Source organism: Neoarius graeffei, chromosome 24 (assembly GCF_027579695.1).
Source record: "Neoarius graeffei isolate fNeoGra1 chromosome 24, fNeoGra1.pri, whole genome shotgun sequence".
NCBI lineage: Eukaryota > Metazoa > Chordata > Actinopteri > Siluriformes > Ariidae > Neoarius > Neoarius graeffei.
Window position 1 is genome coordinate 49,790,018 of NC_083592.1, and position 17,331 is coordinate 49,807,348.

At 44.6% G+C, this 17,331-nt stretch overlaps 1 protein-coding gene across 1 annotated transcript in view; it reads right to left on the reverse strand.

Annotated features, from left to right (window-relative positions):
• The window catches only part of pole (polymerase (DNA directed), epsilon), a 155,198-nt gene that overhangs the window by 17,753 nt on the left and 120,114 nt on the right, over nt 1–17,331 (reverse strand). Inside the window, exons 42-45 of the mRNA XM_060907428.1 lie at nt 9,988–10,120; nt 7,080–7,275; nt 6,769–6,900; nt 23–216 (exon numbers count right to left, since the gene is read on the reverse strand). Coding sequence (XP_060763411.1) covers nt 23–216; nt 6,769–6,900; nt 7,080–7,275; nt 9,988–10,120 — 655 coding nt within the window. The remainder of the gene's footprint in view (nt 1–22; nt 217–6,768; nt 6,901–7,079; nt 7,276–9,987; nt 10,121–17,331) is intronic.

Here is a 17,331-nt window from a genome sequence, read left to right on the forward strand (position 1 = left end):
AAACGCGTGGGTGTGGGGTCACCTGACAGACGTATTTGATGAACTCCAGCGCGGGGTTGTTGAGGGGCAGGTGTGATCCTGGCAGCACGGGGAACATTTCAGACGGCTGAGTCACGCTGCGTGTCCCACACACCTTTTTCTGGATCTTCTGTGTGATGGTGAAGATGTTCTGCGTGAGCTCGCTTGACACGTACTCCTGAGAGAACGTGATCATGCCTGCAAATACAGTCGCACACACGAGGGTAGAGGCATGGGGGGGTCTGACTGCATACACACGCAAGACACGAGTATTAAAGCAATTAACATAGAAACAGAAACACTTCCAATCCATACTGTTTGCTAACAGGCGCATTTTTGGGTTAGTGCTGTAATTAATTAAGAGGATTTTTTTAATGGGATATTTTCCCATGACACCATGTCCCAAAGTGTTTTTATTTTTCGAGCTAAAAAAAATAAAAAAAGTCATACTTTTTCAATTGTTCATAGTTCACTGTTCAGTTTAATGTTATGGAATGATCAGAATACATTTTCCCTTCATGAGCCTCCCTTCTTCAACAACAACAACCAATTTCAACAAACAACAATTTCAACAAACCTACTTCAACAAACAACTGCAAACAACAATTTCAACAAACAACCTACTTCAAACTTCAACAACCTACTTCAACAACAACCTACTTCAACAACAAAAAACGACTTCAACAAACAACCTACTTCAACAACAACCTACTTCAATTTCAACAAGCTCAACAACCTACTTCAACTTCAACAAAATTTAACAAACTTCAACTACCTACTTCAACGACAAAAAACAACTTCAACAAACATCCTACTTCAACAACAACCTACTTCAACTACCTACTTCAACAAACAACCTACTTCAACAACAACCTACTTCAACAACCTCAACAACAAACTACTTCAATAACAACAACCTACTTCAACAACCTCAACAACAAACTACTTCAATAACAACAAACTACTTCAACAACAACCTACTTCAACGTCAACAACAAACTACTTCAACAACAAAAAACAACTTCAACAAACAACCTACTTCAACAACGACCTACTTCAATTTCAACAACCTACTTCAACAACCTACTTCAACTTCAACAAACTTCAACTACCTACTTCAACAACAAAAAACAACTTGAACAAACATCCTACTTCAACAACTTACTTCAATTTCAACAACCTACTTCAACAACAACCTACTTCAACTTCAACAAACTTCAACTACCTACTTCAACAACAAAAAACAACAACTTCAACAAACAACCTACTTCAACTTCAACAACCTCAACAACAAACTACTTCAATAACAACAACCTACTTCAACAACAACCTACTTCAACAAACAACCTACTTCAATAACAAAAAAACAACTTCAACAAACAACCTACTTCAACAACAAAAAAAACCCCAGCCCGTCACGTTACAAAAAATACAATACAATAACTTTAATCGTATTTCCCAATAGGGATTTTCAATATCAATTTACAATGCAATATAAACAAACAGCTATTTACAAGAGGGAAAAAAGCAATAATTTAAACCTGTTCCTAAAATAATCTTGTGATACTCCTGACAATCAAAAATACTAATACACTAATCCTAATTCAAATAACAGTTCAAAATCCAAATAAAACTATCCCAGAAATCCGAGACATCCTAAAATTACTCCTAATTCTGAGTTAATGTAATAAACCAACTTATTCTATCCACATTCACTGGATATGAACAATCGTGCACTCTGATTGGCTACTCTACTACTAAGATATCAGCTCATATACCGTGAGTAGAGAAAAATAAAATGGTGGCGTGTGTTGCTGAACCAACCGAGGACGAAATAAAAACTCTACTCGAAACCCCCCCCCCAAAAACAACAAAATATGGAATGTGTCCTGCTGCAAGACTCTGCAGCGCATTATGAGAGCAGCTGAGAGGATCACTGGTGTCTCTCTCCCTTCTCTTATGGATATCTATAACTCCCGCCTCACCCACAAAGCCATCAGGATTGCAGGTGACCCCAACCACCCATCTCACAGCCTCTTCAGTCTGCTGCTGTCGGGGAGGAGACTGCGGAGTCTCCGGGCCAAAACCAGCAGGCTCAAGGACAGTTTCTTTCACCAGGTGGTCAGGACGCTCAACTCCCTCCCTGTTCTGCCCCTCCTCCCCCCTCCCACAGATTCTGCCTGTACACCCCCCTGCCCCCCCTCAGCATCTGACACCATGTCACCCTCACAGTCCCGCCCCCCAGCACACATACTCTCAATATTCAATTGCACACTGAACTCAGGGACCGCACATTTCACTTTACCTCGCTCATTTGCACTATTCCGCACTACCTCACCTTAACAGCTATTAGTTTAAGTGCCCTTGACTGTTTATTTTATGTCCTTTTGCTCCAATTTATATATATGTGTGTATATATATATATATATATATATATATATATATATATATATATACACACACACACCTGTGAGTGTTTAGTCTATGTCTATTTCTTATCTAGAGTGTTTATACTGTTTATTTCAGTTATTCTATTTTTATTTATTGCATTGCCTGTTTGCATCGTGGGTCAGAGGGGACTGAAATTTCATCTGTGCTGTATGTCGAGGATGTATAGCATATTTGACAATAAAGTTGACTTGACTTGAATGAAAATATTTGATGGGAAGGACGTATCTTTTTTTCTTCTTCCATTTTCCAAGAATTATCGCATGTTTACATTCAAAGCGGAAATGATTTTGTCGGACGTTTTGTATAAAGTTTTTATTTACCAAATTTGCAAAAAATAAAAATGCCCCGTTTCTCAAAATCTAGTGAATGTGGATAGAATAAAACAGTTATTCCACTCAATCTCGTCGTACGTGGATTATAAGTGATCAGCTCAGGTATGACTCGATTTTGTGGAATAACTTAATTATCCGTCTCGTCTCGTCTTCTTCCGCTTATACGGGACCGGGTCGCGGAGGCAGCAGTCTAAGCATGGAAGCCCAAACTTCCCGTTCCCCAGACACCTCGGCCAGCTCCTCGGGAAGAACACCGAGGCGTTCCCAGGCCAGCCGAGAGACATAGTCCCTCCAGCGTGTCCTGGGTCTTCCCCGGGGCCTCCTCCCGGGGGGACATGCCTGGAACACCTCCCCAGGGAGGCGTCCAGGAGGCATCCGAAAAAGATGCCCGAGCCACCTCAGCTGGTTCCTCTCGATGTGGAGGAGCAGCGGCTCTACTCCGAGCTCCTCCCGAGTGACTGTGCTTCTCACCCTATCTCTAAGGGAGCGCCCAGCCACCCTGCGAAGGAAACTCATTTCAGCCGCTTGTATCCGCGATCTTGTTCTTTCTGTCATTACCCAAAGCTCATGACCATAGGTGAGAGTCGGAACGTAGATCGACCGGTAAATTGAGAGCTTCGCCTTTTGGCTCAGCTCCTTCTTCACCACGACGGACCGGTAAAGCGACCGCATCACTGCGGAGGCTGCACCGATCCGCCTGTCGATCTCACGCTCCATCCTTCCCTCACTCGTGAACAAGATCCCGAGATACTTAAACTCCTTCACTTGAGGCAGGACTTCTCCACCAACCTGGAGAGGGCAAGCCACCCTTTTCCGGTCGAGAACCATGGCCTCGGACTTGGAGGTGCTGATTCTCATCCCAGCCGCTTCACACTCGACTGCAAACCGCCCCAGTGCATGCTGAAGGTCCTGGTTTGAAGAAGCCAACAGGACAACATCATCCGCAAAAAGCAGAGATGAAATCCTGTGGTTCCCAAACAGGATTCCTTCCGGCCCCTGGCTGCGCCTAGAAATTCTGTCCATAAAAATTATGAACAGAACCGGTGACAAAGGGCAGCCCTGCCGGAGTCCAACATGCACTGGGAACAGGTCTGACTTACTGCCGGCAATGCGAACCAGACTCCTGCTCCGTTCGTACAGGGACCGGACAGCCCTTAGCAAAGAGCCCCGAACCCCATACTCCCGAAGCACCCCCCACAGAATACCACGGGGGACACGGTCGAATGCCTTCTCCAGATCCACAAAGCACATGTGGACTGGTTGGGCAAACTCCCATGAACCCTCGAGCACCCTATGAAGGGTATAGAGCTGGTCCAGTGTTCCGCGACCAGGACGAAAACCGCATTGTTCCTCCTGGATCCGAGGTTCGACTATTGGTCGAATTCTCCTCTCCAGTACCCTGGAGTAAACTTTCCCTGGGAGGCTGAGAAGTGTGATTCCCCTATAATTGGAGCACACTCTCTGGTCCCCTTTCTTAAAAAGAGGGACCACTACCCCAGTCTGCCACTCCAGAGGCACTGTCCCCGACCGCCACGCGATGTTGCAGAGGCGTGCCCAAAGACAGCCCCACAACATCCAGAGACTTGAGATACTCAGGGCGGATCTCATCCACCCCCGGTGCCTTGCTACCGAGGAGCTTGCAAACCACCTCAGTGACTTCGGCTTGGGTAATGGACAAGTCCACCTCTGAGTCATCAGCCTCAGTCTCCTCAGTGGAAGACATGACGGTGGGATTGAGGAGATCCTCAAAGTATTCCTTCCACCGCCCGACAATGTCCCCAGTCGAGGTCAACAGCTCCCCACCCGCACTGTAAACAGTGTTGGCAGAGTACTGCTTCCCCCTCCTGAGGCGCCGGACGGTTTGCCAGAATTTCTTCAAGGCCGACCGATAGTCCTTCTCCATGGCCTCCCCGAACTCCTCCCAGTTCCGAGTTTTTGCCTCCGCAACTGCCCGAGCTGCAGCACGCCTGGCCTGCCGATACCCGTCGGCTGCCTCAGGAGTCCCGGAGGTCAACATGGCCCGATAGGACTCCTTCTTCAGCTTGACGGCATCCCTTACTTCCGGTGTCCACCACCGGGTTCGGGGATTGCCGCCACGACAGGCACCGGAGACCTTGCGGCCACAGCTCCGAACAGCTGCGTCCACAATGGAGGTAGAGAACATGGTCCACTCAGACTCAATGTCCCCTGCCTCCCTCGGAAGCTGGGAAAAGCTCTCCCGGAGGTGGGAGTTAAAGACCTCCCCAACAGAGTGCTCGGCCAGACGTTCCCAGCAGACCCTCACCATACGTTTGGGCCTGCCAGGTCTGTCCAGCTTCCTCCTCCGCCAGCGGATCCAACTCACCACCAGGTGGTGATCAGTTGACAGCTCAGCCCCTCTCTTCACCTGAGTGTCCAAGACATAGGGCCGGAGATCAGATGAAACAACTACAAAGTCGATCATCGACCTCCGACCTAAGGTGTCCTGGTGCCATGTGCACTTATGGACACCCCTATGCTCGAACATGGTGTTCGTTATGGACAAACCGTGACTAGCACAGAAGTCCAATAACAAAACACCACTCGGGTTCAGATCGGGGAGGCCGTTCCTCCCAACCACGCCCCTCCAGGTGTCACTGTCGTCGCCCACGTGAGCATTGAAGTCCCCCAGTAGCACAATGGAGTCCCCAGTCTGAGCACCCCTCAGTACCTCTCCCAGGGACTCCAAGAAGGCCGGATACTCTATACTGCTATTTGGCCCGTAGGCACAAACAACAGCAAGAGCCCTCTCCCCAATCCGAAGGCGCAGAGAGGCGACCCTCTTGTTCACTGGGGTAAACTCCAACACATGGCGGCTGAGCTGGGGAGCTATAAGCAAGCCCACACCAGCCTGCCGCCGCTCACCACGGGCGACTCCAGAGAAGTGGAAAGTCCAGCCCCTCTCGAGGAGCTGGGTTCCAGAGCCCAAGCTGTGCGTGGAGGTGAGCCCGACTATCTCTAGCCGGTACCTCTCAACCTCCCGCACAAGCTCAGGCTCTTTCCCCCCCAGCGAAGTGACATTCCATGTCCCAACAGCCAGCCGCTGTGTCCGGGGATCAGGTCGTCGAGGCCCCTGCCTTCGACTGCCACCCAATCCACACTGCACCAAACCCCTACTGCTACCTCTGTGGGAATTATCCGAATAATAGAAATAAGGGGTGTTCACACGGCAACTTTTACTCCGGTGTAGTACCGGGGCTGCCCCGGTAGAGCGTTCACATGGTACAAAGTTATACCAGTGTCGCCCCTGAAAGCTGCTTAAACCGGTGCAAATCTCGGGAGGTGGTTTAAGAAATTTACTCCGGAGTAAATGCTAGTTTGCGGGGCAGCACCGATATAAAATGGGACGTCTGAACGCTACAGGGGTAGACTCGCTACGCGTGAAGAGAGTTGATTACATACGGGCATTGCATAATTTGCATCCTGGTATTTTGCGCTTCCAAAATGGCGAATATCAACAACAACAGAACTGCGTGTCTTCCAGTGTTGCCAGATTGGGCGGTTTTAAGTGCATTTTGGCGGATTTGGACATATTTTGGGCTGGAAAACGTCAGCAGTATCTGGCGACACTAGTGTCTTCATCCACGTTGTTTTCCCGGCGCTTGGTGATGCCATGACAACCGGGAAAAGGAAGTACATTTTCACGCATGCACATATTTCATTTCCGCATTATTACTATCGTATAGCACGGTTGCAAAAACTGCCGTATGAAAGCAAGTGGGGCTGCACCGGTGCTAACACGCTTCTCTCTAGTAACCAGGTTTGTGACGTGTGAACGCTCCACAAAATTTACACCGGTGTAAGACATATCGCAACAAAATACACCGGTGCAGCATCGATGCAAATATGTGCCGTGTGAACACCCCTATAGAAATAAACTAACCCCTTCTGACCAATCAGAATCAATGATCCTGTGGGACAAAATAAATGATCGAGAAACGATTCTTACCAGGAAGTGCACTGACGTCACCGGCAGGCTGTTGGGACGCTTGGCTTCCGCCCCGTCTTTTTATGGGCGTGGCTCCAGGAGCATTTCGCCTGAGCTCCTCCCTCATGCTGTGATACACGGCAGCAATGTACGCTGTCGAGACAAAAACAGTAAGAGTGTTCAATGACGGTGTAAAAAAACAAAACAAAAAAATTATACTCCTTAAACATGATGTTAAAGGTGATACTAAAAGTAAGCTAGCACTGAATAAAAAACAATGAGAACGTCATTGTAATATCACCATCATCATCATCATCATCATCATCAAATACCTGAGATGATCAAAAGGAAGTATTTCTGACAGGAAGCAGCCTGAGGCAGGTACTGCATGATGTTCCAGTTGCTCTCAATCAGGTCCTCCACCTCATCTTCCTCTCTGTCTCGCTCTTCCTCTGGTTCATCAACCTCGTCATCATCCTCACTGCCCTCATCCTCTCCTTCCTCCTTTCCTTTCTTTTTCTTGTCCGTCTGGTTTTTGCATCAATTTAAAAAAACAAAACAAAACCATAAGAACGAAAGCACAATGCTCAATTATATTATACACTCGCTGGCCACTTTATTAGGAACCTGTTCTTGATTCTAAGCTTCCCGTTCTTGGCTGCAGGACTGGAACCCAATGCGTTCTTCTGTTTTCTGCTGCATGCTGAGATGCTTTTCTGCTCACCACGGTTGTAAAGAGCGATTATACGAGTTACTATATCCTTCCTGGCAAAAAAGCTCGAACCAATCTGGTTCCAACTAGAGCCCTGCACTCCCGCGGGAGTCCCGCCGCAAAGAAGTGCGGCGCGGGACAAATTTTGAAAGCTCATTGCGGGCGCAGGCGGGACCGGAAGTGCACATATGCGCGCGCGGGCGGGAGCGGGAGTGCACATATGCGGCGCGGGTGGGAGCGGTGATAAGCTGCAGTCCCGCTAACTAAAAACGTGCTTGAAATAAAATTTATAAATTATTAATTTATGTCTATCATATACAATTTGTGCTGGATATTTTATTTGGCATTAATAAAAACATTTTAAGATGCCTAAATTTGCAGAGAAAGTCAGATTGCCAGATTGAGTGAGAAATAGCATCTTAAACTTGCCATTGATCACCCTAAGGGGAAATTCTTTGATCACTCTAATGACTCGCAGTTCATATACAGCTAGCAAGAGAACCATGAGTGAATTGATTTACTTGTTGCGTTAGTCTACAACTTTAATCAGAGAGACAGGTTACACAGTGACGGTAGGCTTGACTCAATGCTATCCCAGAAATCCTTCCTGTAATATGCAAATTTGGCTGTCCAATCAGAGGCGGCCAAATTTGCATATTACAGGAAGGATTTCTGGGATAGCATTGAGTCAAGCCTACCGTCACTGTGTAACATGTCTCTCTGATTAAAGTTGTAGACTAACGCAACAAGTAAATCAATTCACTTTTTACTAGCTCTGCTTTGCAATAAAAAAAAACAAAACATTGGTACAAAGCAAGCCCATTCACTTTTTTATGCTGATCAGAGAATTACAATGGTTTCTCATGTGAAAAAAATTTGCGATTAAATATTTTAATCGTTTGACAGCACTAATTATTATTATTAGAGATACTACATGCTGAATTCAGAAACAAGGTAAACAATAACAAACGTGAGCTGTAGATATTTATGCTCAAATCCACTCAAAGTAGGGGGCGGGGCACCATCACGCTGTGTCAAGACAAGAACTTTCCTGAGAAATAACGCGAACGTCTGCATCATGCGGGATTTGCGGGCAGGAGTGGGACAAAATATGGCAGGCACGGGTGGGAGCGGGACTGAAAAATCATAATTTTTTTGTGGGCGCGGACGGGAGCGGGACTGAAAATCATAATTCTTTGCGGGCGTGGGCGGGAGTGGGACTGCACAATGCGGGTGCGGGCAGGAGCGGGACTGAAAAATCCGACCCGCGCAGACCTCTAGTTCCAACCGGTCCATCTGGCTCAAACCAACACCCATGGCACAGTGAAAGAAAGTCACACTTTGAGATCACAATTTTTCCCGTTCTGATGTTTGAACATCGTGAACATGAACCGAAGCTCTTGATTTGTATCCGCATGATTCGATGCACTGTGCTGCTGTCAAGGGATCGGCTGATTACAGAACTGCATAAGACAGCAGGTGGATTTAGGGGTGTTCCTAATAAAAAAAAGTGCCCGGTGAGTGCATATTATATACTATAATTTACAGTGTTGGGCACGTTACTTTCAAAAAGTAATTAGTTATAGTGACTAGTTACTTTTCCCAAAAAGTAACTGAGTTAGTAACGGAGTTACTTTGTCATTAAAGTAACTAATTACCAGGGAAAGTAATTATTCCGTTACATTTTGTTACCCCCCCCCCCCCCCAAAAAAAAAATCAAATTCAATTCAATTAGTGTAATCATAATAAAAGTGAATGTTAAATGTGTTTAATGACTGAAATGGACACTTAACAGAACCAATTAGTAACATTATTTACACTATATGAATATTTTCATGGGACAATGTGAGAAGACATCTATCAAATGTAATATATTTTTGTAGTTATTAAAATTGTTACAAATTACTGGCCACTGACGAGGACAAACGCTTTGTTCCTCGACATAATGTGCATTGCACGTACACATTTTTGCCTTTTATTTCAAGTAATGAAAAGTCCTGGCTGTATTTCCAGTGTGAAAGTGCAGTGTTGGGCTGACCGCTCGCCATCGCTGGGTCTTCCGATTGAAAGAGTGCGCAGTAGTGCAGTAGGCGTGGCCTACCTACGTATGTTGTCCAAATCTACTCTGATTGGCTGACTATGCCGTTGTCTCGCGTCTCCCCGCCCCACACTAAAGCAGAGGAAAGAAAAGCTGAACGAGCAGCGTGCCAGATGAGAACAGCTTTAATAAAGTAACGCATAGTATTTTATTGTAAGTAATGGGAACGGCGTTATAACGATGTAAAAAGTAATTAGTTAGATTACTCGTTACTAAAAAAAGTAACGCCGTTTATTTCTAACGCCGTTATTCCCATCGCTGATTATTTATGATATAATTATTCTATTATAGCTATAGAGTGCTGACTTCCTGGTTTATCTAATATATCCAAGTACCTGTAAATAAAACGTTCACGTTTTACACTTTATTTCAAATCCATCCTGAGAGTCATTGTGTAAATAAGGACTTAGAGACCGGAACTTTAACACACCTCTCCGTACATGATGCTGGAGGGCACGTTCCCTTTCACTCCTCCGTAGTTAGCTGGATCCATCCACAGCAGGAACTCCCAGCATCGGGAGAAGGTGATGGACAGGGAGTGGAAGATCTCCCGTGAATGGATGCTAGAGGAAGGAAAAACAAACAAACAAACAAACAAACAAACAAACAAACAAACAAACTTTATTAGGCACAGAGTTTCAAAAGCTGACACTTATTTACATGAAAGCTGTGCATAACTAATATAAATAAATGGCAGATACATAATAACAAAGAGAATATATAAAAATATAACAATGTGGATAAAAATATTAAAACTTATGGCGATTTGTATTGACAATGGAGACTTTATGGAATAATGTGAAAATTATAATAACTTTTTTCTGTTTCCGGTTGAGAGTACGTCGTGTGCACGTCGTGCGCGTTCTGGCTGCCGCTTCTCACCAGAGGTTTTTTTATTTTATTTTTCTTTCTTTTTCTATTTTCATTTTATTTATTTATTTTTTCAGTGTGTTTGTGTAGTTTGATGTTTGTTTGAGTGTTTTGTCCGCTGGTTGTAGTGTAGCTCCGGACCCAGTTTTGGGCGTCGGTTCCCTCCAGGCCTTGGTTCGCTGTGGGTGATGCCTGTGCTCCCAGCTGTGGACTGCAGTGAGCTCGTTGCTCATTTTACATCGTGGTTGTCCAGCGCTCTGTGCTTTAATGCTTGGCGTGATGTTCTGAGCAATGTTGCTCGGTGGTGTCGCGGCAGCTGTGCAGGCGGTTTGGACATACCAGCGCTCTGCATGGCGGAGCTTCTCTGCTCGCTTTGTGGATCCATGGCGTGGTGTTTGAGCGATGTTGCTGACGGCGTCGGTGCTGGAGATGTGGGACTCGTTTTCGTGCGCCTTTTGGTGGGACTGTGGCTGCTACACCACTAGAATTACATCCTGACCCCTACTTGGTGGACTTTTTACTTTTTATTATTTTATTTATTTATTATTTTTTATCTATTTACTTTTTTTCCTTGTCTATAATTGTAAAGCGTCCTTGGGTTTCTTGAAAGGTGCTATATAAATTTAACTTATTATTATTATTATTATTATAACTTAGAGGTTTGCGTATGTTAGACAATTTAGAGTTTATCTAGAACATTTTAGTTCGATACATGACCCAGAGTTTGAGCAAAATGATTTAACGCGCTTAGAGTTTTCAACTCTAGAATCCAGACTGTTGAATAATTTAGTAGCAGAAAGATCTTTGAAGGATCTAAACCCAGACTTGACCATGTGAATGCTCGATTTGTTTCTTGTGTTGTACTTCAGAACTGCAAGTAAACATGTTCCTGAGGTATGACGGCCAAAGTCCTTTCAAACATCTAAATACAAATAGGCATTTATGGAAAGTCCAACGATCAGTGAAAGGGATCCAACCCGACTCTCTGTGACGCAGAGCTCTGCACAACGTTACACTACAGTGGTATGCAAAAGTTTGTGCACCCCTGGTCAAAATTGCTGTTACTGTGAACAGTTAATCAAGTTGAAGATGAACTGATCTCCAAAAGGCATAAAGTTAAAGATGACTCATTCCCTTTATATTTTAAGCAAAAACTATTTTTTTTTAATTTTCACCTTTTACATTTTCAAAATGACAAAAAATGAAAAGGGCCCAAAGCAAAAAAGTTTGGGCACCCTGCATGGTTAGTACCCAGTAACACCCCTTTAGTAAGTATCACAGCTTGTAAACACTTTTTGTAGCCGGCTAATAATCTTTCAGTTCTTACCTGGGGGATTTTCACACACTCGTCCTTGCAAAAGGCTTCCAGTTCTACAAGTTTCTTGGGCTGTCTTGCATGCACTGCGCTTTTGAGATCTATCCACAGATTTTCAATGATGTTTAGGTCAGGGGACTGTGAGGGCCCGGGCAAAACCTTCAGCTTGGGCCTTTTGAGGTATTCCATTGTAGATTTTGAGGTGTGTTTTGGATCATCGTCTTATTGTAGGACCCGTCCTCTTTTTAACTTCAACTTTTTTTACAGATGGTGTGATGTTTGCTTCCAGAATTTGCTGGTATTTATTCGAATCCATGCTTCCCTCAACCAGTGAAATGTTCCCTGTGCCACTGGCTGCAACACGACCCCAAAGCATGATCGATCCACACCCATGCTTCAGAGTTGGAGAGGTGTCCTTTTCCTGGAATTTGGCCCCCTTTTTTCTCCAAACATACCTTTGCACATTGTGGCCAAAAAGTTCTATTTTGATTTCATCAGTCCACAGGACTTGTTTCCAAAATGCATCAGGCTTATTTAGATGTTCATTTGCAAACTTCAGACGCTGAATTTTGTGGCTCGGACGCAGGAAAGGGTTTCTTCTGATGACTCTCCCATGAAGGTCATATTTATTCAGGTGTTGCTGCATAGTAGAACAGTGCACCACCACTCCAGGGTCTGCTAAATCTTTCTGAAGGTCTTTTGCAGTCAGACAGGGGTTTTTATTTGCCTTTCTAGCAATCCAACGAGCAGTTCTTTCAGAAAGTTTTCTTCATCTTCCAGACCTCACCTTGATCTCCACTGTTTCTGTTAACTGCCTTTTCTTAATAACATTACAATCTGAGGAAACGGCTACCTGAAAACACTTTGCTACGTTCTTGTAGCTTCTCCTGCTTTGTGAGCGTCAATTATTTTATTATTCAGAATGCGAGGGAGTTGCTTAGAGGAGCCCATGGCTGTTGATTTTAGGGACAAGTTTGAGGAGTCAGAGAATTTATACAGCCTTGAAATCTGCATCATCTGACCTTTCCTAATGAAGAATTTGAACAAGCCACAGCTCGATAAGCTAATTAAGGTCTGGAACCTTGGTAGGTAAAAGTTACCTGAGAACTCAAATGTATTGGGGCGCCCAAACTTTCACATGGTGTTCCTTTTCTTTTTTCACTCTCCAATTGTACAAAATAAAAATAATACACAAATCCTGCAGAAAACGCTGAAAAGAAATGTCTCGTCTTTACCTTTATGCCTTTTGGTGATCAGTTCATCTTCTGCTCGCTTAACTATTACAGGGTTCCTAGACATTTTCAAATTTAAAATTCCAGACTTTTTCCATACTCAAATTCTCAGGTTTGGAGACTTCAGCGAACAAACAACTACTCATATAGTTAAAAGAATTACTTGAAAATCAAACAGGTACTCACATTATGACATACCACCAAAATGCATACCATATTTAGCTTGGCCTAAAATTTGTATTAGTGCCCTGTTTTTGTCATAAATATATATATATATATACACATTACACAAAATACAGGATGCCACTCTGACGCACACGTATCTGATGCACACTTCAAGACATTAAAACACACGTGTGTGAAGATGTCAAGCACATACAGGATGTCCCAAAAAAAAAAATGTATACACACTTTTAATCACTGTAAAGTACTGTATGTAGGGCTGCACAATATATCGAAAAAGTATCGATATCGCGATATCATAGTTTGCGATACACATACCGCAAAAATTACTTAAATTTCGATAAAAGGCACATTTTTCTGTGACGTCCAATCACATTTGAATGTCAACAAGCGCCGCGGGATAACTCCGCCCCCTATTGCAAAACAAGTAAAATCCTCGTAGTGATGGTGGAAGCGGTAGCAAGTGTGGTGAGATAAACTTGTGTGAGGAGGAACTGGTTTCCAAAAAAAAAAGAAAAGTACTTTGGATTCAGGAGGGATGACGTACTGCAAACTCGGGTACTTTGCAAGACATGTACCTGTAAAACAGTGGTGGGGCGGCTCACTGGGACAAACACTGCTGTACAGAAGCATAAAAACATAAAACCGCGCTCTCTCTCTCTCTCTCACACACAACCGCTCTCACTCTCTCTCACACTACCGCTCTCACTCTCACACACACACACTACCGCTCGCTCACTCACACACACTACCGCTCTCACTCTCACATACACACTACCGCTCGCTCACTCACACACCCCACTGCTCTCTCACCCGCATGTGTTATTAACAGATTGTGTTTGAGTTTATGGTGAATCTGTGTCGCTCACCTTCATCTCCCGGGCGCCGCTGAAATTGCCATTTTGAATGCTTTATGCGAATGTAATGTAGTTTTCAGTTTTTTGTTTACTTCAACTTAAGACATTTTCTGCTGCGCTCACAAAAATTAAGAGATTTAAAGATGATTGATGGACACCATTGCAGGTGTAGCCATGTTTTTCCAATAAAAAATAATGTTGGAATGGAAGCGATGCATTGGGTGTTTTTTTTAAATGCTAGATACAGGGCAGAACAGCGAGTAGAGGTAAGAAAAACATCTCATTCTCATCTCATCTCATTACCTCTAGCCGCTTTATCCTTCTACAGGGTCGCAGGCAAGCTGGAGCCTATCCCAGCTGACTACGGGCGAAAGGCGGGGTACACCCTGGACAAGTCGCCAGGTCATCACAGGGCTGACACATAGACACAGACAACCATTCACACTCACATTCACACCTACGCTCAATTTAGAGTCACCGGTTAACCTAACCTGCATGTCTTTGGACTGTGGGGGAAACCGGAGCACCCGGAGGAAACCCACGCGGACACGGGGAGAACATGCAAACTCCGTACAGAAAGGCCCTCACCGGCCACGGGGCTCGAACCCGGACCTTCTAGCTGTGAGGCGACAGCGCTAACCATTTATTTAGTCACCACCTGTTCTCAAACTGACATCCATTCTGGTCCAGTCACTGCTGACAATGACGATATAATATCTACAACATAACCTTGTGTTACTTATTTTATGGGCAGTTTTCACTGGATAGTTTCCCAGGGAATGTTAGCCAGAATGAGCTCAAGTTTGCTGATAGATGTTCAATAAATATTTACTACGCACTTGAAGAAGAGTAGCTGTTAGAATAATAAGATAAAATTCTCACCGTTCATCATTTGCTGCCTGAAGGAGTGCATTGCTTGGCGTTTGTTCTTGGCCCCACTTTCGACTGAGTAAAAAAAGAAGTTGAAACTTTCGACGATGATGCTGTGACCAAGCGCTGGTGCTTCTTCCCCTTCATGTGACTTAAAATCGCCGCCTCCCCCATGTTGGAAATATCAAATGATTTTATACAAAGCTTGCATTTAGCCTTAGGTGGGGTTTACATTAGACCGTATCAGCGGATCATCAGATTAACGTTTTTAAAAACGATTAGCGTGCACACAGCAACGCCAATACACAATTCGCGTGCACACAGCAACGCCAATACACGGATATGCTAATCACATGACTAATTCGGCACCTAAGTTGAAATGTGTCAGTGCGGCTCATCGCTTCCTCCTCAGCGGCTGCGCTCCAAATCACTCCGCCCTGAACAGCGAGTGCCCTCTGGAGGGTGCGCACTCCGGCCCTGCGCAGCTCACAGAGCGCGCGAGTGAAGCGCACGAGCAGTGATTCGGGACTGAGCCGCTGTGTGTGTGATCCCAGTGCATATCGGGCATGCACAAGTCACTCACCACTTGCAAGTGGAAGGATGGCAAGCCTAAAGACAATCATAACTACACAATGGGCAGTATTTGCATCAGTATTTGCAGTATTTTCATACTTTTATACTCTTTAATGAAAGGTGATACAAGGCGGAAGTCCGCGCCGTTTTTCAGCAGTCACGTCACATGACCAACGCCAGCGAATCAGGAAGGTGGATGTCACAGTGACGTTGTCCAATGACGACGCCAGCTAGAGCTCAGCACAGCGTATCCGCGTATCTCAATGTTTACACAGCACCGGACCAGACACGATCTGGATTGAATACGTGGACCCTGGCGGATTCCCGTTTCCCGGCGTTTCCAGGCGTTTTAATGTAAACGGACAGTGCATCCGCGAAGAAAACGAGACAGATACGGTCTAATGTAAACTTGGCCTGATTACATTCCTCTCTCTGGTAGTAGGCTATGCCTAACGTAGCCTACGTTGATCTACGTACGTGGGTTGCCTATTCTTGTTATAAGTGGCTTTGGGCTTGCTTTTTTGTCGCTTAAAAAAAAAATCAGAAGTTGCGGGTTTTGGGGATGGTGATTCAGAGTTGTAACTTGTTTATATGCATGTTTGCGTACACAGCCTTCATATTTTTGTTGGCAGTTTTTTTTGTCTTGGGTCGCTTGTTTTCAGGGTCCATGTGCCTTATTTTTCTAGCAAATTCTGGCAACACTGCCAAATAAGCCATAAGCGTTTTTACACTGACTGGAGTTATGATGTGTGTTCACGCGTGTTCAAGAGGCGTTTTGTAGCAGGGGGTTTTCCTGCGTCTTGTCCAGGGCTTTGAACCGGAATTTTTTTCCTATTGGTTCGTTCCGAACAGAAACGGAATTTTAACGTTTCCGGTTTTGGGTTCCACCATTAAATAGACGTTCCCGAACCGGTTAGAACAAAAAAATTTCGTTCCCGGAACGGTTAATTACGTTCCCTGTCAGCTGTTTAACAAATGGCTATAAAATTATGTCTCTGTCTCATCCAGCTTAAGCCAAATGTAGGCTAATTCTATTACAACCTTCATTAAATAAGACAAGAAATAATTCAAAACAATTATTATTTCAAATGTTGCTGATTTGGATTCTCAGTATGTCTTCCCAGCTACACAAACAGAAAAAGTGCCAAAAATGAAAGAGAATTCGTTTAGTGTGTTACCAAAGGCTAGTCAGGCCCTATAGAGGGCTACCGCATGACGTCACCGCGCCGCGAGATTTTGTTAGGCGCCATATTGGAAGTACACATCTATGCAAGTACATACATACATAACAAACTACAGCTGAAATGTAGCCAGGGCCGGTTCTGCCCTAATCTGGACCCGGGTGCAACATCGCGGAACCCCCCCCCCCCAAAAAAAACAGTCTAAATCAGGACAACCATCACATAACTATAAACATTTTATATCAACTATTTTAACTAAATGGGCTATAATAAATAAGCCTGCAGGCAGCCACGGCGGGCTGCCTCAGAAAAGTAACCATTTGTCCTACCTTAAAACTCGTTTTGCATTTTCTGCCTCCTTTTTTGTATTTTCGACCCTCCGTTTATTTTCTTTCCTTTTCTGAAAACCCGATTTGTGTCCAGACATTTTGTTCTGCTACCAACGAACTAACTCGTCAGGTCTCGTCTCTCGAGTCCGCGATGATTCCCGTGGGAAGGGCAACAACTGATACATTTTTACAAACAGCCAATAGGGAGGTTGCAACGTTCAGGCTCTTCTTTGCTCAGACACTCAGTAATGCACTTACTCACTAGTAGTCCACCTTCCCGCTCTCTCATAGAAACTTGCGCAGGAGAAGAATGACTATTTGTAGGCTACAGAAACTTTGAGGAACGAAATAAAAACCGGTATTA